Consider the following 19,017-nt stretch of genomic DNA (forward strand, 5'->3'; position numbering starts at 1 on the left):
AGCACTCCGAGTGGTACATTGCCTGATCTGTATGTAGCCATCAAACACTACCACATCTGATCCCAACTAGATTGGTTTAGAATATCAAAGAACCCATAATCAATCGGAAGGGATTCCATCGGCACAGAAAGCTCATACTGACTAGTTAATGCACTCCCGAAATTCGTATGTTGCTCCGGTTCAATCCCATCGAAACTGATATTCGGCAGTTCGAGTCCTAGATCCAGATCCAATGGGAACCCAGTCTCGTTGCCATCACGGTCGATGTTATTTTCTCCTCCCGGGGGTGAAATCATTTGATTCGGAATTTCCGAGTGGCAAAGTTTCCGAAGATTATGCCCAATGAGCCGTGCCGGATGCCACGATTTGGAGAGTTCGTCGAGTACAGTCAGACAAAGACTTAGTTTATTTTTGTGCGACGGAAGGATCAGATTCTCCCTTTCGCCAAGCAAAACCAAAGTCGCCAATAACGTGCAATGCGTCGCTGAAATAGGGCTGAGGTGAAAACCGCCAAATACCTGCCGGTATCTCTGAGCGACCAGACAGATTGCCCGGGCTGATTCACGGCAAATGGAAGTTGCTAGGTCGATGGTCTTGCAACCTGTCTGGTTCTTGCTCGGATGTGAATTTCCTCTCATAATGAATGGCTTTGCGAGGAGGATTCTTGCTGTGTGGTAGATCATGTGGAGGATGTATGCGTGGGGGATGTCATTTGGACGGTCGACTCTGAGTTTTGTGGGGAGATCATAGAACCATGTTCTCAGATCTAGAAGACAGGACTCCAGGAAGGTTGGGCGTTGGTTGTCTTTCAAAAGGGGTTTGGGGGCCCATCTGGGTTTGTTAGTCAATGCAGGTGACATAGTATTTGATTTATGACATACAGTGAGAGAATAATGTTTTCCTGTATTTTGCATATGCTAATCATCGCTCTTTGCAGTGGTCTGAATGCTTTTAGAGCTGGACTATCGGTATCAGATATTTCGTCGTCGTCGGGCATTTTGACGGCTGCTTGCGAATCCTACACACGTCAGTATAATCTAAGTTCAAGGAACCGAGAGACTCACCAGCATGGAGCAAACTCTCCCCGTATAGCTAGAAGCCCACTTATCATGACAGTACAACGTCCAATAAATCTGTCTCCTCAGCTGAATTTCCCGATGCGACATCATATTCGTCTCTTCAAAACCAGCCGGATCTAAATTCAATCCCATATCAAGACACAATCGGCCTGCCATCCCAAGATACAGCCAGCATGCAGCGTCAGCACCAATTGCCTGTTTCATTAGCATAATTGAAAGTACAGCATGATAAAGGACGACATACGACATAGAATGTGCCAATAATAGCCAGTGTCTGGATGGTCATCAGACTAGGTCTCTCCATCTCGCTATGGAGACGACGCTTTGCCTGTTCAAGGAAATACTTTCCTGCTGTGTTGGGATTGTCTGGGTCTGATCGGACATCTATACGATCCGAGTACCGTGACCCAACGGCAAGAATTGCAAGATGCAGCAGCGAGCTCCAATACCTTCCGCAACAATACATGCTCTGACGAAAGAGCTCTTCATCGACAACTGCAAACCACGGCTGCTCCCATTTGAAATAGAGGCTGATCAGGTGTTCTTGTATAGGTCTTGTAAATCCAACGTCGTCCAAACCTGTGATTATAGAATCAAGACACGTTATTGCAGAAATTTTACCGTGATCGGAGGCACTGAGAGGATCAGAAGAACCCTGGAATTCGAGCCTTCCACTCGTCGGCCCAAAATACCGCAATTCGCCATGCTTATCGAAATTCAGCGACTCATCGAGCGCGAGTTTACCTTTAACTCCCTCCGCAAGCTCATCTATTGCGGCATCCTCATCCCCCTTCTTCACAGTTGCCGCATAATCCACTCTTTTGGAACTCGGCTGTTCACGCTCATGTGGGTCAATCCCATGCCTCTCCAAAAGCAGCTCCAACGACTCGATCCTCTGCCGTAGTGAAAGAACATAAGTCTTCGACGCTGGCCTCCTACCATCTTCCACGACTGAATACTGACATGAGATATCCCCCTGGAGACACTTAGAGCAAGATGGCCTTTTTCCATCGCACTGAAATGCATTAGTAATCCGTAGTGAAATGTGCGGTAGATGACGTACCTTGGCGCGACGACGGCGACATTCTTCGCATGCTCTGGTAGTGTATTTCCCACGCTGTTTATTGTTATTTGCAGAAGGATCTGGGGGCATGGTGACGTTTGGCCTGTGATGTTTGTAGGTTGAGGGTTGGATGGGGAGATGTTGCGGGAAAGATCTTATCTCGGGGGCATCTCCACATCGCCAGAAATGGTAATATTGGAAATTGGTCATGGATATTTATTGTTATAGAACAAATTATGTACAGAGAATTTGAGGCTATCAAGCAGAAACTTCTTCGCATGCATACGACGACGCATCCCGACTATCTCCTCCCTTGTACACCGACACCAACGGATACGGACACAGCTTCCGACTCCTAGAACCATCCTCTGTCTTCCCCAGCAATGTCTCTGGCGCAACACCCTTTTCTATCCAGTTGACGACCAACTCCAACGGATTAACCGGGATCTCACCGTTACCTCCCTGGCAGTGCTGCACACCCGGGGCAAAAAAGAGCCGATAGAAGTCACGAACCGAGGGATCCAAGGTCTCCACTTCCTTGTAGTACTTCTCCGTGCCCTTGGGAAAGATGAGTTGATCGGCTAATCCGTGCCATGTCACCAGCTTGCCACCGGCTTGTTTGAATGCGGATAGGTCGGGGTTATTCGTTCCGATGATCGAGTCGTACTTTTGGCGAGAGTATTCGAAGATCCGTTGGTATTGCTCGTGGTTCATCTGAGTCAGATCCGCAGATGGGTTCTCCAGGATGAATTGGGATATCCAGTCTGATGAGATGGGGAACGGTATACCCGTGCAGTTGGACGGTGTCGAGCACGTCGTTACGGCCAATCCTCCCGACAGCGGCGCGCCTTTCTCGAGACCATACCACAGGGACGAGCCGTTGGTAGAGCGCATACCGCCCCAAATCTTCTGAACCACGAGTGCATCGTTCCGAGTAATTGTTACTGTCTTTCCACTGCAGTTGGCCATCTCGTTGACCGTGGTCAAGGGGTCGAAGTGGCAATGGCTTGGTTCTGAAATAACACCGTCTTTCACTCCATCGTTGCCATCGCACGCTTTCACAGCAGCAGCGGTGATCGCATCAATGACACACGGAGAAGGATGCGTTTTCATCTGATTCATCACAAACTGCGGCCAGTACTCCGCGACAATGAACTCAGGCCAGTTAATCGCAGGAGCATTCGCCAGAATTCCATCATACGCCGTAGGATACCGCTGCGCAAGCATAAGACCCTGTCGTCCACCCGTCGAGCATCCATTCCAGTACGAGTACCGAGACCCATGTCCGTAAAAATCGTTAATAATACCCTTGGCTACAACCGCCGCATCATTCAAGGCAACAGAAGCAAAGTCCTTGAGAAGCGGCATGTTAACCTTTCCAGACTCGTCGAGCGACCAGGAATCCGACCTAGCCAGGTTCAACTCATGCCCCGCGTCTGTTCCAACAGCTGCGTATCCTCCGGTCACGGCCTTTGCTAGATTGTCCACACTTTCCAGAGCCGAGAAGCCACCGCCACCTGCGCCTTGGAGTCGCTGGTTCCATTTGGACGATGGAAGCCAGACATTGACGTGGATCGTGTCGTTCCAACCGGGGTGGGTGTAGGTAACGGTGACATTGCAGAAATTCAGGGTTGAGTTTTGATAGTTATAGTTGTGGACCGGGACCGCGGATAGGTTCAGGACTTGACCATGAGGGATCGAAGGGTTGCTGATGCTAGAGGTCGAACAGTTGCTAGCGTGAGTGGCAGAAGCAAACCACAGTCCTGCCGCGGAGGCAGTGGCCATGGACCACAGATTCTGGGGTACCATCCTGATCTTGAATGACCCTGAGGAAAAGAGGACAAGGACGAGAGACAACTTTAAATATCCCTATCTATGACGATTTATAATCTCCGAATCTGCAAACTTCATTCTGTGTATCGGATAGGGAACCGGTGGACATCTCTTTCGCTTCCAGGCAACATAATAAGCAAGAAGATCCTAGACTATCGGTACCAGTTATCCCGACGCCATTATTTGTCTCATTTTCCACTCCATATCGAACAGACTGTTCACCAAGGGGTCTGAGATCTGTGGTTCAATATGCAAATAAGTACCGAGTTTTGCAGCCGGGGACACAAGTGCGGATATCCACGAAGTTTGCCCGACGGCAGGGTGAGATCTGCAATATGCGAACCAAGGTTATAAATGGTTTTTGTTGTCAGCATCATTGTGCTTGTGAACCTTTTCCGATATGCATCCCATAAGATCTCACTTCCGAAGTAGCTTACTCCGGATATCGATTCAATCAATTTGCCTGGTTGCAGGATGTCTTTTGGGCGCAGTTCATAATCACGCAAAAGAAATGGAAACGAATATAAATGGAGAGCCGAATATCGGATGAAAAAATCAAGTGCAAGAAAGAAAATATGTGCTCACAGGCGAATTCGAACCGCGGACCTTATGGCGGGGCAACACCACCGCACGGGTGTATTGCAGACTTCCCAACAGTCAATGTCTCCAAAACAGTTTCCCATCCAAGCCATTCTCACCACACAGCCGTCGTACTGACTAGGATAATAGGTAACCAAGTAAAACGCTCTCGACCGAGAGCCGTTGACGTTCACTTCATGTCCTACTACCGGACACAACCCAAGCCACACTGGCCCGCCTAACCTCCCATTTCCAGCAAAACCCAAATAAGGACTTTTTTCCGTCGTGACATGGAATCAGAAAGAAGTTCAACCTAGGCAGACCGGCGTTGCGCCGATAATGGTCATCCAACGTCTCTTCTCTGGGACATGACGGAAAGTGCGGGGAACTGGATGGAGAGTGCGGGGAACTGGATGGAGAGTGTGCAGTTCTTCCTCTCTCAGGCGAGGTCGCACATTTGATCTTTAGCTCAGCTCAGCTGGCTACGTGGAAAGTGTGCCGAGGGATAAGCCCTTTAAATACCCAACAAGTGCGCTGTTTTGTCTCTCACAAACAATCTCGATTTTACAGTGCCGACGCCATTGTGATAGCCTCTGACACAATGGCAACAACTATCCCCTCCCGGAACCGCATCGAGCCCGGCTCCGTCAACGTACCCGTGGGCAAATTCCCCGCAACCAGCCAATCCCTCTCCGTTGACCCAAACGAAATAGCCTCCGACATCCTCCACCAATTCAACGCACTCCTCTCCAAGAAGGACTACCAAGGCCTCGCCAATCTCTTCCTCGAAGACGGCTATTGGCGCGACCACCTCTGCGTGTCGTGGGACTTCCGCACCATCAATGGCAGAGAAAAGATTGCCGATTTCGTCCAGGACTCCAATGTTACTCAGATCGATATCGATCGCTCGTCTACTTACCGGGCACCAAAGATCGGACCGATTGATGCGTTTGGTGATGTGATTGGAATTGAGTTCTTCACGAATGTTTCGACGGAGGTCGGACGGGGTCAGGGTATTACGCGGTTGGTTGAGAAGGATGGGCAGTGGAAGATTTTTATCGTTTTTACGTCGTTGCAGGAGTTGAAGGGTCATGAGGAGGGTTTGTATGAGCGTCGGCCTAAGGGTGTGCAGCATGGACAGCATCAGGAGAGTAAGAATTGGAAGGATAGGCGGGCTGCGGATTTGAATTATGAGGACAAGGAGCCTGCTGTCGTTATCATTGGTACGTTCCCTTCTAGTATCTCGGAAAGCAGTTGCTAACGAAACCAGGCGCCGGCCAAGCTGGCCTAACAGCAGCCGCCCGACTCAAAATGCTCAACGTCGACACCCTTGTCGTCGACAAAGAAGACAGTGTCGGCGACGCCTGGCGCAGACGATACTACCAGCTCGTCCTCCACGATCCAGTCTGGTACGACCACATGCCCTACGTCCCCTTCCCAGCGCACTGGCCCGTCTTCACGCCGAAAGACAAACTCGCCGAATTCTTCGAATGCTATGTGAAAATGCTCGAACTGAATGTCTGGACAACCACCACCATGACCTCGTCTTCTTGGAGCGACGAGACGAAGCAATGGACCCTCACCCTCCAACGCCAAAAGGCAGACGGTACCGTGGAAACCCGCACCCTGCACCCGCGCCACGTCATCCAAGCCACCGGCCACTCGGGCAAGAAGAGCCAGCCCACCTTCAAAGGACAAGAAAGTTTCCAAGGCGACCGCCTCTGCCACAGCTCTGAATTCCCCGGCGCAAACCCAGAGTCCAAGGGTAAGAAGGCCGTGGTTATCGGATCCTGCAACTCAGGCCACGACATCGCACAGGACTTCTATGAAAAGGGCTACGACATCACCATGGTCCAGCGCAGCACCACATGCGTGATTTCCTCCGACGCCCTCGGCGAGATCGCTATGAAGGGCCTGTACGAGGAAAGCGGGCCCCAAACCGAAGAAGCAGACCTGTATCTCTGGAGTTTCCCGTCCACCCTCTTCAAAGCGCAACAGGTCAAGATCACCCAGCTCGAGAATAAACACGACGCGCCTATCCTCGAGGGTCTCGAGAAGGCTGGCTTCAAGGTCGACCGCGGCCCTGACGACGCGGGTCTGTTACTCAAGTACTTCCAGCGTGGCGGTGGTTATTACATCGACGTTGGGGCGTCGCAGATGATCGCGGACGGCAAGATTAAGATCAAGCAGGGACAGGAAATCACCGAGGTCCTGCCCCGGGGATTGCGCTTCGCCGATGGCACAGAGCTAGAAGCGGATGAGATCGTCTTCGCGACGGGGTACCAGAACATGCGGACGCAAGCGCGGATTACCTTCGGCGACGAGGTGGCAGACCGGATTGGTAATATCTGGGGCTTTGACGAGGAGGGTGAAATGAGGACTGTTTGGCGACGAACGGGACACCCTGGATTCTGGTTCATGGGTGGTAATCTGGCGCTTTGTCGGTATTATTCGCGGTTGTTGGCATTGCAGATCAAGGGTATTGAAGAGGGCTTGTCTGCTTAGATGTATCCAGCATAGCATAGTAAACTAGAATCGATTCATTGGTATCATTGTGTCAATCGTATTATGATGTATTGATCCAGCCTTCCTGACCGGCAACCCAAACCCCCGATGTCAGTATCAGGGTACATAACCTCCCATCTAGATCCTCTTTCGTTCGAGTCCCAAACTCCGAAATAAGCCCGTCCCTCAAATACTCTCTAACCCTCCTACCCCACGAACCCACCTCCACACTCGTCCTACTCATCCTCGCAACCCTCACCCGTCGCGAATCCGCAATCCTCAACACAAACCGCTCCCCTTGCACATCCTTCTCCCACTCAAGCACCCTATCCCGAAACGACACCCGATAAACCCCCTTCTCCGAACTAGCCTCCCACCCAACTCCATTCTCAAAATAAACCATCCTCTTTCCTTCATCCTGCGCATTCCGCGCAACAACACCAACAACCATCCTCTCAACCTCTTTATCATCAACATCCACATTCGCATTTACATTCACCCCCCGCTCCCCATCCGTCCGCCCCTCCGAGCTCGACCTCAAATGCAAAAACCCCTCACACTGCGTAACATACACATCCCCAGACCCCAACTTGGGCACCTTTTTCGCAACGCGCGTATTAAATATCGACGGCTGCCAGACTTCTAGGATCGGGATGTGGCGGCGCTTATTTGATGTTGTTGAGAGTTGTTGGATTTGAAGGAGGAGGTTTGGTGTGAAGCGGCGGAAGCAGGTGGGGGCCTTTTGGGGTGGGGGGTAGGCGATTGGGAAGGTTTGTTTTGGTGGTTGCTGATTTTGCTGTTGTTGGTGGGAGGTTGTGGAGGTTGTTGTGGAGATGTTTGAGGAACTATGTTTGTTTGTTAGATCTTTTTCTTTGTTCTCTGAATTAGGGGGAGGGGTTTGGCTTACTGGGTACTGCTCCCTGAGCTGTAGAGGCTTGATGATGTTGATAGCATTTTGGTAGTGTTCCAATGTACGTCCGGTATACGGGATATTGTACACTGCTCTCTAAATGATAATTCCAACAGAGCAACAAAGATAAAAAAGGGAGACCGGGAGGGGCAGACTATATAGATCAACCCTCAGCCCTGCGCCGTCCTGTCAGCCCGTATTCGTACGCCGCAATAGCCTTAAGGGTAAAAAGTGGAGCAAACGGCGTTTTTCCTCCTGTTAAATAACCCGTTTCTATTCATAGCCACACTATTGATAAGATTGGCTTTTCCTTCGTATTTTTTTTAACCATCTTTTGTTCCGTGGTTCGGCTATACGAGTACGAGTGGGTTCGTTTACCTTTTTTTTCTTAGGGTCAGATACGATGGACTGCTTTATACGCGGATAGATTAGATCTGAAACCCATGGGCTGCGCTATTGAGTCCGGGTAGGGGTTTCGGTCGGAGTTGAGTTGTTTGGGTAGGTGTGGGAGGTGTAGGAGGTGGGTGAAGAGTTTTGCGCGGAGTGATGCCTGGTTACCTTATTTAGCATCGCCTTGCACTGCATCGGATGAATACGAAAGACAGCTTACCGACCAATAAAACGCCTTATACCTATGCTCTTCCAAAAACGCAGCTCACACCAACACATCTGTTACAGTGGTCTCTCCGTATTCCTTTTCCCTGGTCGAACAGTGCAACGCATTCCACTCTCGTCGCGGACACTCCGCGATGAGATCGTCGACGACTCCGGTGAGCTGTTAGTGTCGAAGAAGTACCGAAGGTCTGGAGCGAGCTGTCCAATCTTAGCGACGACCTGAGGACTTCGTTGGTGGGTAGGGAGCGGACGAGATTGAAGTGTTTGTTATGTGCAGGAAGTGAAGTTGGGCGAGTTGGATGGCGCATTGGGCCACGCTTGCTGTGTTTGTTAGCTTATCGGTTTGTCTGTATGCTGTGAGGCGAACGTACAGCTACTGCTTCAGCTCATAACCGTAGTTTCTGAACCCCAAGTCTCGTCGATGCTCAGACATCTGCTAGAGAATCAGGCTAGCAATAGAGTCGTCGCAGTTAGAGGCATGGTGACTGCTTGTTCGAGAGTGATGCCGCTCGGCAGTTTGAAGCAGATATTTTCGTCTGCCAGGGTGTATTCGCCGTATTCGTCGTATGCCCCGAGACATTTGATTTCGCCTATAGTGCGCCAACATCGGCGGAATATAATGCAACGGGGAAGAATGACTACCTCTATATAAAACCGGCTACGACATCCCCGTTCTTCAAATTAGAGACGTCAGGACCGAGTTGGACCACGGTATCGACGAAGTCGCATCCCAAGACGCTTCCGTCTCTGAATGCATTGTCGTCGAAGAGTTGCACTATGCCATTCACCATACTCAAATTTCAACATGGGAAACATGATTACCATCTGTAGAATTGTGAGCGATGCACCAACGCCTGATAAGAGCCGGGAGTTGGTGACCGGAGTGCCGTTTTGGGTGCGCGTTACTAGAGATGTGCCTGTAGCCGTTGCCATCTGTACTTTTAGATTGCATCAGGAGGATAATTTAGGAGGATGGTTTGCGTTCTCATGCATTTGCATAGTGGATTTTTCAGCTCTGGTGATGCGGGGTTGCTGCAGGCCACGATAAGCAGCACATCTCCATTTCAATTGGCTTTGCTATGAAGAAAAAGAACACCCTTGTATGCTCTTATAATCATTAGATCAGAATTTCCAAGAAAATAAGAGAAGCGTACACTTTACAAACGATCATGTATGGTCCGACTTGCCCTAGAAAATAGGAGGACGTCTCATGTGCAAAAAGCAATGCCATTCCACTTTAACTGCGAAGACACATTAGCACTACTTGCCGATCATGCGGGAGTAAACCACATTACCTTGGATGTTATCAACGCTTACCTTGCTATTCGCTGCTCTCATTGAGTACCCGGGTGTGGGTCTCATACTGTTTGAGACGGGATGTGCTGGGGATCTGAAAGTAGTAAGTGCGAGATATACGATAGACACACACATCGGAACTCTGCTAAATATCAGGGCTACAGAAATGGGGCGCCCCATAACCGCTATCTTCGCCCGCACTAAGTATACTGCTTGTGTTTGGGCATGATAAAGATGTGGCTGCCAAGTTAATGGGAAAGGATTTTTATACATAGATCTTGCTTTTTGCTTTATTTGTGCAGTTCACTGGAAACCACACGATGTCTCTATAGTTTAGCCAGACTTTACTAGGAGAATTGAGTGCCCATAGAATAGTAGCCCATTACAGCTACAGAATTGAATTGCCGTGCTATAGATCGGAGTAGTCTCGGTGAATTACGTTATCGGCTATCGCCACTAGTTAGTTAGTTAGCCGCTTCGACGGAGTTTCCACGGAGGTTCCACGACGCACTTCTCTACCAACCCAACAAATAATACATGACAGACAATGTCATCCCAGATCAGCCTTCGCAGATCATGCCAAGCATGCGCAAAGCTCAAGCGCCGCTGCGACCAGCGTCTACCACAATGCACCCGATGCGCGGCGAAAGGAACCCCCTGCGAATACATCAACACGCCATGGGCAGTGGGAAAGCGGTCAAATGGACCCCCAGCAAGCGTTAAAGAAACTAGCTCGATAAATCCGCCATTGCATTTGGAGATCATCAAGACGTTTGATGGGGCCATCATTCGGTTCTTGGTGGACGGCATACGGACGTTTCCGGTGACTTTCGCGCAGCAGATGAAGACGCTGTTTATTCATCCTGATTTATACAGGAGTTCGTCGCATTCGGGTCCAATTCAGGAGATTCATACGCTTTGCAAGTCGTATGAGAGTGAGGTTTATTCGCCGCGGCTGTTTGGTATTTTGCGGCAGAAGGCGGTTCAGATTCACCGCCACGCTACCCGCACCTCTTCATTCGAGGAGCTTCTCTTCTGCGTGCAGGCATTAATTCTCGCGCACTGCATACTGTCTTTTGATGACCACGAGAACAGCCAATACTGCGAAGCAACAAGCACCATGCTAACCAATATGGCCTTGAAGCTATGGCACCAAGCACCCATCCAACTCCCGCATGCAATGAGTGCGCGACGAGCATGGCTTTTCGCAGAGAGTGTCCGGCGCACAATCATCATTGCATACATGCTCTGCAGCGCATACTCATTCGGAAAAAGGAGCTTTTCCGTCCGCACACCGTTCGTGGACGCGTTGCCGTTCGACGTCCGGACATCCTTGTGGGATGAACCGGCTGATAGCGAGTGGGAAGAAAAGGCGAGACATGCACCTGTGGCGATGGTTTCGCTACGGGAGTACTCGGATATGTTGGAGGGGGGAAGGGTTCATGGGATTTCGTTCTTTGGGAGTTTGATTCTTGCGGCGTGTAGGGGGTTGCCGGCGAAGATGGTTGCGTTTCCGCCGGTGCAGGGCTACAGAGAGATATCTCTTTGAAGCCATTTTTTGGCATGGGTTACTAATGAAGATAACGAACAATATATTCAACTAATCTATAGAATGCATATGACCTGCACTGCGCTCAAATCACCGCAAAAACTGCTTAAGCAACTCCGTCAACCCCGCCGTCAAATTCCCATAAACGAACTGTCTCTTCGGCTCAAACGCATCAAAAATCTCCCTCGCCGAACCAACCGCAATTTGCTCCTCTCCTTTCACCAGACTACCCCACGTCTCATCCGCAAACTCCTCCAACGGCATCCCAATCAAATGCCCATTCTTCAAATCCGGCTGATGCTTAGTATCATGCAACTCCGTCTGCACAGCAGGCGGATACACCTCAACCACCTTGATATCTCCGGGGCCATCCTTCAACTGCGTGCGCAGGGCAAGAATGAAATGGTGCAGCGCGGCCTTCGACGCACCGTACCCGGGCGCGCGCATCATGGGGACCAGCGCTATCTGCGAGGTTGTGTAGATAAGCGCTGTCTTGATTGGTTGTTTCTGGAGATGCGGGAGGAAGGCTTTTGTTAGACGGACTGCGGCGGTATAGTTGGTGAGGAGCTCGGTGTCGAAAATGTCGACGTCGACGGAGGCGGGGTCGGCGAAGTTGAAGGCGCGTTGGATACCAGCGTTGACGAAGATGCAGTCGAGATCGGGGTTTGAGGAGAGGATTTCTGAGGCGAATTGGGGGATCTATGACCAAGCTTGTTAGCTGGGATCTTTTTCTTCGTTCGTACTGAATTGGAAATGGAGAGACATACATCGTCCAACTTCAACACATCAAAGACCTCCGTCTGGACCTTGTCACTGCCATGCATGGCCACAAAGTCATCCAGATTCTCCTTCCGGCGTCCGGTAATCACAATCGAAATGTCATTCTTAACAAGTCTCTCGGCAATAGCCTTGCCGATGCCAGAGGTGGCGCCGATAACGAGGACTTTCTTGTAGGGGAAGGACATTTCGCGCTGTTCTCGTTACTTGGAGTTGGACCTTATAATTGAATGAAAAATGGCTACTGGGAGAATTGAATCAAAAGATAGGGATAGACATGCGAATTTATAGCCCAAGAATGCATCTATAACATTTACGTCGGTCGCCATGTGCCGATTCCGAACAAGCCCAGACTATTCCACATTGGGATTAGACTCCGCTGCGGACTTTGGTGGGTCTTGATATGTACGTATGTATGTAGTTTTTAGATCAGACTTCGATGGACCGTATCTCGGTACACATATGGGGATAGAAAAATTATGATGGAATATTCGAGGTGATTATAAATGGTGATTAGTAATCGAGGGTATCTCGGGACGTAGAATGTCTGATTGTCCGAATGTGAATTGTGAGGAGGTTTTCGGGACAGAGAATACGGTCCGGTGTAGTTATGCACTATTCTAGCATGCACAGGAAGTTGCCTGTTGCTGGCTACGCTCACAGCTGAAGGACAGGAAATAAGACAGTGACAGGAGTAATCTATTGGCATATTGGAATGGCTGGAAATGAAGCACTTGAATCTGACGGCTACGTAGAATATTCCAACTAGGAAGATCAATGTGAATGTACATGAATTGAAATATTATATACGATAGCCTATTTACGGAGTCTCCGAAACATTATACACAAGCTTCTTCCCACTAACCTTGCCCTCCTTCATATCCTGCAAACCCTGCAACACCCCCTTCAACCCATCCGGCAACACCTTAACCGGATGAACCTTAATCTTCTTCTCATTTAACACCTTCTCAGCAACCGGCAAGAAGCCCTCAATAAATGCCCTATCCTCAGGCTTAGCCGGGAACTTGGCCTCACCGAAATCAAACGCCTCGCCGATAATAGAGTACGCCAGAGTCCACCGGTCCTTGACGTTCTCGCGCTCGATGCCGACGACCAGAAGCGCGCTGTAGTCGCCGCCTTCAGTGGAGAGGGCGTTGTCGGAGAACTTGGCCGAGTCTTCGAGGGAGATGGTGTCGAAGACGAGTTTGAGGTTGTTGTTGGTGTCTTCGCGGATCTTGGAGGCGGAGTTGGGGTCGTTGTAGTCGTACACGGCGTCTGCGCCGAGACTCTTGACGAGGTCGAAGTTGCGGGGGGAACAGGTTGTCAGGACTGTGTAGCCGGATAATTTGGCGAATTGGATCGCCAGGGTACCGGTTGCCGTGGAACCACCGTAGATCAGGATGGGGGTCTTCTCCTTAACGGGATCCGTGGGAAGCGCCAATTGTAGAGACTGGTACAATGCCTGCGCGACAGTGTTCACACCGACACCCAGCGTCGCGGCTTCCTGGAAGCTCATATAATCAGGGACATGGAACTGCACATCGCCCTTGACAACGATGTATTCGGCAAAGGTCCCATCCTCAGCCTGCACGGCATTGGATCCATGCGCGAATCCGCAGATCCGATCGCCCTTCTTGAACGGCTTCTTGACGTCCTTGCCGACCTCCTCGACGACACCGGAGTAGTCGCAGCCGACGAGGACACCGGGGGGAGCAAGGTACTCGACGTGCTTCCAATCAGTGGGGTTAATGGCGACACTGACGGTTTTCACGAGGATGTAGTCGTCGCGGAGGGTGGGGAGGGGGCGGTTTGTGAGGGTGGCTTGTTTGGGGGCGGTGACTGCGATGACTTTTTGAGACATTGTGGCGGTTATGGTGAAGTATGAGGGTAGAACCGTTTAGTATAGTATGTACAGGGGGTACGTGAGATACAGATGTAGGGTTTTTATGTAGAACGATATCGACCGAGGAAGGCTACGGAAGCATGACGAAAGATCTGACAAATCGGAGTGGATCTCTGAGCGGGTCCACCCCAGACACGGCGGAGACTAAGCCATATGGGGAATAGTGCATAGAGTTTAATCTATACACTGGATGATGTCATTGTCAAGTTCAATGGAGTAGATACTAATGGAGTTAGTCACTCTATCGCAGAATAGACCTTCATTATCGCTCTTGTCCAGTCTGTTTTGAAAACTTTCAGACTACCCACCGCTTTTCGCTCGTCTGATCCCATGGTGCTCGCTGTGTACTGGTACCGGCCAGGCCAAACACAGATCTGCAGGCCAGCACCCCTCGGGCCCTGCACGCGCCAGCCCACATTACGGAGATTGCCAGAGGAGGTCGGGACATGATCTGAGTACGATGAAACCACCTCCAGCGGCTGCTTGACATCACCTGCTGCTGCCGTCACCACACGGCTGCCACTATGACCATAGCCGCTAAGCTCTGCGGCCATTCCAACTACATGATGAATGGAGATGGGTTGGAATAGCGCCTGCGGGAGATTCCTGTGAGCCTAGCCGTGTCAGATGAGGGGGTCCTGGGAGATGATTAGGGGAGGCGTTCTTTTTAACCTCACTAGAGCTGGCTAAGCTCTTACAGAGATATTAGTAACACTTAGTGCGTGAAACAAAAAGACCAGACGGTTCTCATTATCCTGTCAAGCTATTTTGGAGACCTTCGATTTAAAAGGAAGTTCTCAGGGCTTCTGCGATAATTTGTGTCTACTGGAATGCTTGAGGATGGCCAAAGTATCAACGAGTTTACCGTGGACCCCTGCATCACCGACCATGAAGGCAAGCATTACTCCACGCTCGGAGATTTAAGGGCAATTGTTTATGCTTCCATACTTGGACCGCCTTTTGCCAGTGCTTTTGCAACGGCTGGATCCAAGCCGAACTGACTGAGAATGGTCAAGCATGTGCAACTCATTTTAACAGAGCTTACGTCTTCTAGTATTCTCTATACCGTTTATTTAACGGTAACAGTCTATTAAGTATGGCGTTCAACCGCAGAGATGTGAACAGCCCGTACCCAGTCTCATACAACCGAACCGAATAAACGAACGTCTGCGACCTGAAGCACTCAGAGGGCTCAGCTATGATAGAAAGCCAGGTAGTGTCGGATGAAGCCGACCAAGTTACAATGCAGATTTTACTGAACGAATATAGTCTTATGCACCGGCTGCTACCGACAATCTCCTCACGTACGGGAAGGCATGAGCAGAGAATTTCATGAGCTTTTTCACGGGCCATTCTCCCAGCTCAGCAATGGTGTATCAATCTTTGATATCATGGACCAAAATCTCAATGAATACATCTTCTGTACTATCTCCAACTATGTACGCCGTGATCCTAATTTGCGTCCATGGTGGTAAATAATACCGGGCTACGGTCACCTTCTAACATCAATTGAAACGAGTAGTTGGTCACAGTGAGCCTTCAGAAAATATTAGCCCAATCGACTCAGTCAAGCCAAGTCTTTACAATATCCTGAATCGCAGCCCACAGCCAGGCATCATGTAGTTCGGCCGAATGATCAAAACCATGCTCACCATCCCGCACGACTAGACGAAAGTTTGAAGTAGGATCGACGTCTTCCACCTTATCCTTCAATGAATAACTCTGCTCAATAGGAGCAACAGTATCATCTCGCCCGTGAAGCACCACCACCCCACCTCGAGGAAATCTCGCCCCAGCATCCAGTCGCTCCAGCGGATATGGCGTAATTGTATCGTATGGCAGCAATCGACCCATTTGTCCGTGTTGACAGATGGAAAAGTTCAATGTCAGTCTATCAGGACTGGATTCGGCGGATTTGACAATTGGGGTTTCGGAGAGTGCTTCTTGTTCCTTGAGATCTGACAAGTGACGGTCCAATGCGTCCTTGGGAGGCGTCGTGATGTTAAATACCGGCCTTAGCTGCTCAGCAGTGAAGCACGGTACTTTGGGATTCGTCATGGGATAGACTGCGTTAACCGCCCGGATCTCAGTCGGATGGCTTAGACCCATTTGCAGGCTCAGATAGCCACCTGCACTATCACCAACAGCCAGAATCCGACCAAGTTCTGCCTTTATCTCTCCACTAGTCTCATTTTCCAAGAACGTCGGGAGCCATGCATGCATCCAATCCCAGTGATCCTCCACATCCTCCAAAATCTCAAGGATGGAAGACTCGGGCATAAGCCGATAATTTGGAGAGACAATCATGGCCGAATGTTCCTGTGCAAGCTCGAGATACCACTTATTGAAGAACGGGGGGAAGAGGCTGTGGCCGCAGATAAGACCTCCACCATGGTAGCGGAGAAGCACTGGGCGAGGAGTAGCGCGTAGATGCTGGTGAGACGAATCGTGAAGGTGCTTGGGGTAGAGAATGTCAACCGTGATTTCGTGGTTATAGACTACTTTGTACGTGGTTGTGAGGATTTTGAAGTCGTTGAATCGTGAGTAGTCGCTGGCTTGAGCAATAAGGGAGTCCATTATGGTCATTTGTTACGTTAAGGGATTCAGGATGTAGTTAGAGTAAGCGGATTATATAACTAGTTAGCTTCCTCGGCTATTACAGGGATATCCATATTCACCCCGCTTTCAGGTCAGCACCGCGGGAATGAATCAAGTTTCAATTTTGATATGAATTTGGATTTAGACATTGTATTCAAAAATGTCATGTGATACATCTCTTACCTGTCGGAATCAGTCTGGCGTCACATGGAAGGTAGAATACCTTGACATTCTCCGGGACATTCCTCCATCAGTCCGGAAAGAGCCTCCTTCCTCCGAATACAAGTCGTTGTCTTGGAAGCCTGTCAACCGGTCTCCTTACAATACTCGTTCTCGAAATAGTTGCCAACCTGATCGAACGACGCCAGAAGAGACCTCAGGAGAAAGTAGTGGGAGCGATGGCGACTTACCCTCCCCATCGCCTGCAGCACCAGTACACAGCACACAGGGCCATGGGAGGAACAGAAGACGAGCCCAACCGGGTCGCGGCAATAGTCAAGAAGCTACATTTAACTCAAAAAGCTCTAAGAGTGTGAAGAACACGAGACAGTATTGCACTATAGAATGCGTCCGCGGGTTGCTTATTAGAAGTTGTTTAGACCGGAAATGCCCAAACGTCCACGAACATGGCTCTGAAAGACATTCACTCAGTCCAATGGAGCTTATATACAGACTACATGCGCAACTCACCCAGGATCGAAGAGAGGGCTTCGAGCAACTACACATACGTGGTCGAACAGGTTTCTTATTAAAAGCCACCTTGCTGTCTCACGGGTACACTGTCGTCATTGAGGCTACCACCGTGCAAAAACAACGCTTTCTTCAAAGAGAGATTGACACCTACCGCCACCTCCGGCCTTTGCAAGGGTACCATATTCCTGTCTGTCTTGGAGACTTCAGACCGCGCATTTCGTATTGGTATCACGGTGAGCTCATGTCTCATATGATGATCCTCAGCTGGTCTGGGATTCGTATGCAAAACATCATCAATAAAGGAAATGTTTCCTTATTCAAAAAAGAGCGCGATAGGCTCCTGAAGGTCCTTCGGTCTTATGTGGTTGTCCACGGCGATAGTGAGTGGCGAAACATACTGTGGGATGACAGTGCTCGCCGTCCCGTTATGGTTGATTTTGAGGAGGTGACTTGGTTGAGAAAACGGCCGATACTTGGCTCGACATCGGGGAATGTTGCGAAAAGCTATTGTTCAGATAAGCGGAAATGTTTGCTCGACAATCACGCACCCCCAGCAGCGTCGGCTCTTCAGACTGAGATTATATAACTAATTCACCATCCTACATAGCAGGTCCCTTAAAGATAGAGATTGAATACATTGTTGGGTTGAAGAGCATCGAATACAGCATTGAATGGCTCATGGAAGATGATATGGGAAAAGCCCGAGAAAGCCTATGGTAAACCAGCCCGGGAACTGCAGTCACAGTGTGAGAACCAGTGGCGGTCCCATTCCTCGGTCTATTTTCTCTGTTTTCCGTTCCATCCGGCATCTCTTTCTTTCCTTCGGTCTCTCCATAGACCTATCTTTACACCACTATCCTTAACACCACTACACCACTATTTTTGACGCCCAACTTACCAACCAACCACCAGCCAAATCAAAATACACATCCCCAATACCCTCCTCGTCCTCTCCCTCTCCCCTCTATCCATCGCCCTCCCAACCCTCACCACGGGCTGCGACACCGGAATAACAGCATCCCAAATAACAACCATCGCCCCCAAATCGCAATCCTGCGCTAACGCCCCGGCGCTGCCGCTTGCCGTTGACTGTTTGTCCGTTTGACATACTATCGTCAGCTACCGTCTTGGCACCTTTTGCACTAGTCGTCTGTACTACACTCTTCCGTTTGTTTAACTGCTAAGCGAGCAGGTGGCTAGGGTATAAAGATCCCTTCTACTCGCCATCCTGTTTCTCTTTTCTTTCCTTCTCGATAGTTGATATTCTCGTTGAATGCTACCTAGTTTAGTTTAGAGTCGTTTTCCGTATACTACTAGCCGAGCCCATCACACTGGATGATTGACCGGACGCGATTTTATTTCAGTGCTATTCCGTTCCTTTCCTTCCCTGTCCTACGCTAGGTGCAGATTGGTGTGCGGGGACTGACTGGGTCATTTCCCCATAGCAAGTGGACTAGCCAATATGAACTTCTCCAAATGTACTGAGATCCCTTTTTTGACTACTAATGGAGTGCCTGCGCTGCTTCAGGCTGTAGAACACGTCACACCAGACTCCGAGACCTAAAGTTTTATTGGCCTGCAGTGACTGTACTCGCCAGATAGATTTCCTCTCCTTTT

At 49.9% G+C, this 19,017-nt stretch overlaps 9 protein-coding genes across 9 annotated transcripts; 3 read left to right on the forward strand and 6 right to left on the reverse strand.

The window, feature by feature from the left end:
• Positions 1 to 47: 47 nt before the first annotated feature.
• On the reverse strand, positions 48 to 2,232 carry ASPGLDRAFT_70814 (Zn(II)2Cys6 transcription factor; the record flags this gene model as incomplete). The annotated part of the gene is made up of 5 exons (XM_022549514.1): positions 48 to 831; positions 882 to 1,018; positions 1,065 to 1,274; positions 1,324 to 2,094; positions 2,143 to 2,232. 5 exons carry the CDS (start codon positions 2,230 to 2,232, stop codon positions 48 to 50), a joined length of 1,992 nt encoding a protein of 663 aa, XP_022405633.1.
• Positions 2,233 to 2,400: 168 nt separating this feature from the next.
• ASPGLDRAFT_70815 (uncharacterized protein) lies at positions 2,401 to 3,927 on the reverse strand (the record flags this gene model as incomplete). Its single annotated transcript, XM_022549515.1, has 1 exon — positions 2,401 to 3,927. The coding sequence occupies one exon, from the start codon at positions 3,925 to 3,927 to the stop codon at positions 2,401 to 2,403; it is 1,527 nt and encodes a 508-aa protein (XP_022405634.1).
• Positions 3,928 to 5,155: 1,228 nt separating this feature from the next.
• On the forward strand, positions 5,156 to 7,059 carry ASPGLDRAFT_115812 (uncharacterized protein; the record flags this gene model as incomplete). The annotated part of the gene is made up of 2 exons (XM_022539716.1): positions 5,156 to 5,777; positions 5,825 to 7,059. 2 exons carry the CDS (start codon positions 5,156 to 5,158, stop codon positions 7,057 to 7,059), a joined length of 1,857 nt encoding a protein of 618 aa, XP_022405635.1.
• Positions 7,060 to 7,073: 14 nt separating this feature from the next.
• On the reverse strand, positions 7,074 to 8,129 carry ASPGLDRAFT_40875 (uncharacterized protein). The gene is made up of 2 exons (XM_022545289.1): positions 7,967 to 8,129; positions 7,074 to 7,904 (listed from the first exon to the last, which is right to left on the reverse strand). Exons 1-2 carry the CDS (start codon positions 8,011 to 8,013, stop codon positions 7,121 to 7,123), a joined length of 831 nt encoding a protein of 276 aa, XP_022405636.1. The 5' UTR covers positions 8,014 to 8,129; the 3' UTR covers positions 7,074 to 7,120.
• A 2,298-nt stretch (positions 8,130 to 10,427) lies between these two features.
• Positions 10,428 to 11,429, forward strand: ASPGLDRAFT_115718 (Zn(II)2Cys6 transcription factor domain-containing protein; the record flags this gene model as incomplete). The annotated part of the gene is made up of 1 exon (XM_022539710.1): positions 10,428 to 11,429. One exon carries the CDS (start codon positions 10,428 to 10,430, stop codon positions 11,427 to 11,429), a length of 1,002 nt encoding a protein of 333 aa, XP_022405637.1.
• Positions 11,430 to 11,519: 90 nt separating this feature from the next.
• ASPGLDRAFT_114955 (putative short-chain dehydrogenase/oxidoreductase) lies at positions 11,520 to 12,394 on the reverse strand (the record flags this gene model as incomplete). The annotated part of the gene is made up of 2 exons (XM_022539648.1): positions 11,520 to 12,128; positions 12,197 to 12,394. The coding sequence occupies 2 exons, from the start codon at positions 12,392 to 12,394 to the stop codon at positions 11,520 to 11,522; spliced, it is 807 nt and encodes a 268-aa protein (XP_022405638.1).
• A 590-nt stretch (positions 12,395 to 12,984) lies between these two features.
• ASPGLDRAFT_40881 (zinc-binding alcohol dehydrogenase family protein) lies at positions 12,985 to 14,084 on the reverse strand. Its single transcript, XM_022545290.1, has one exon. The coding sequence runs from the start codon at positions 14,065 to 14,067 to the stop codon at positions 13,027 to 13,029; it is 1,041 nt and encodes a 346-aa protein (XP_022405639.1). The 5' UTR covers positions 14,068 to 14,084; the 3' UTR covers positions 12,985 to 13,026.
• A 1,277-nt stretch (positions 14,085 to 15,361) lies between these two features.
• Positions 15,362 to 16,692, reverse strand: ASPGLDRAFT_70820 (alpha/beta hydrolase). The gene has a single exon (XM_022549516.1). It carries the CDS (start codon positions 16,684 to 16,686, stop codon positions 15,673 to 15,675), a length of 1,014 nt encoding a protein of 337 aa, XP_022405640.1. The 5' UTR covers positions 16,687 to 16,692; the 3' UTR covers positions 15,362 to 15,672.
• A 111-nt stretch (positions 16,693 to 16,803) lies between these two features.
• ASPGLDRAFT_185768 (uncharacterized protein) lies at positions 16,804 to 17,993 on the forward strand. The gene has a single exon (XM_022543040.1). The coding sequence runs from the start codon at positions 16,868 to 16,870 to the stop codon at positions 17,984 to 17,986; it is 1,119 nt and encodes a 372-aa protein (XP_022405641.1). The 5' UTR covers positions 16,804 to 16,867; the 3' UTR covers positions 17,987 to 17,993.
• Positions 17,994 to 19,017: the final 1,024 nt, after the last annotated feature.

Source organism: Aspergillus glaucus, assembly GCF_001890805.1.
Source record: "Aspergillus glaucus CBS 516.65 unplaced genomic scaffold ASPGLscaffold_1, whole genome shotgun sequence".
NCBI classification, from domain to species: Eukaryota; Fungi; Ascomycota; class Eurotiomycetes; order Eurotiales; family Aspergillaceae; genus Aspergillus; species Aspergillus glaucus.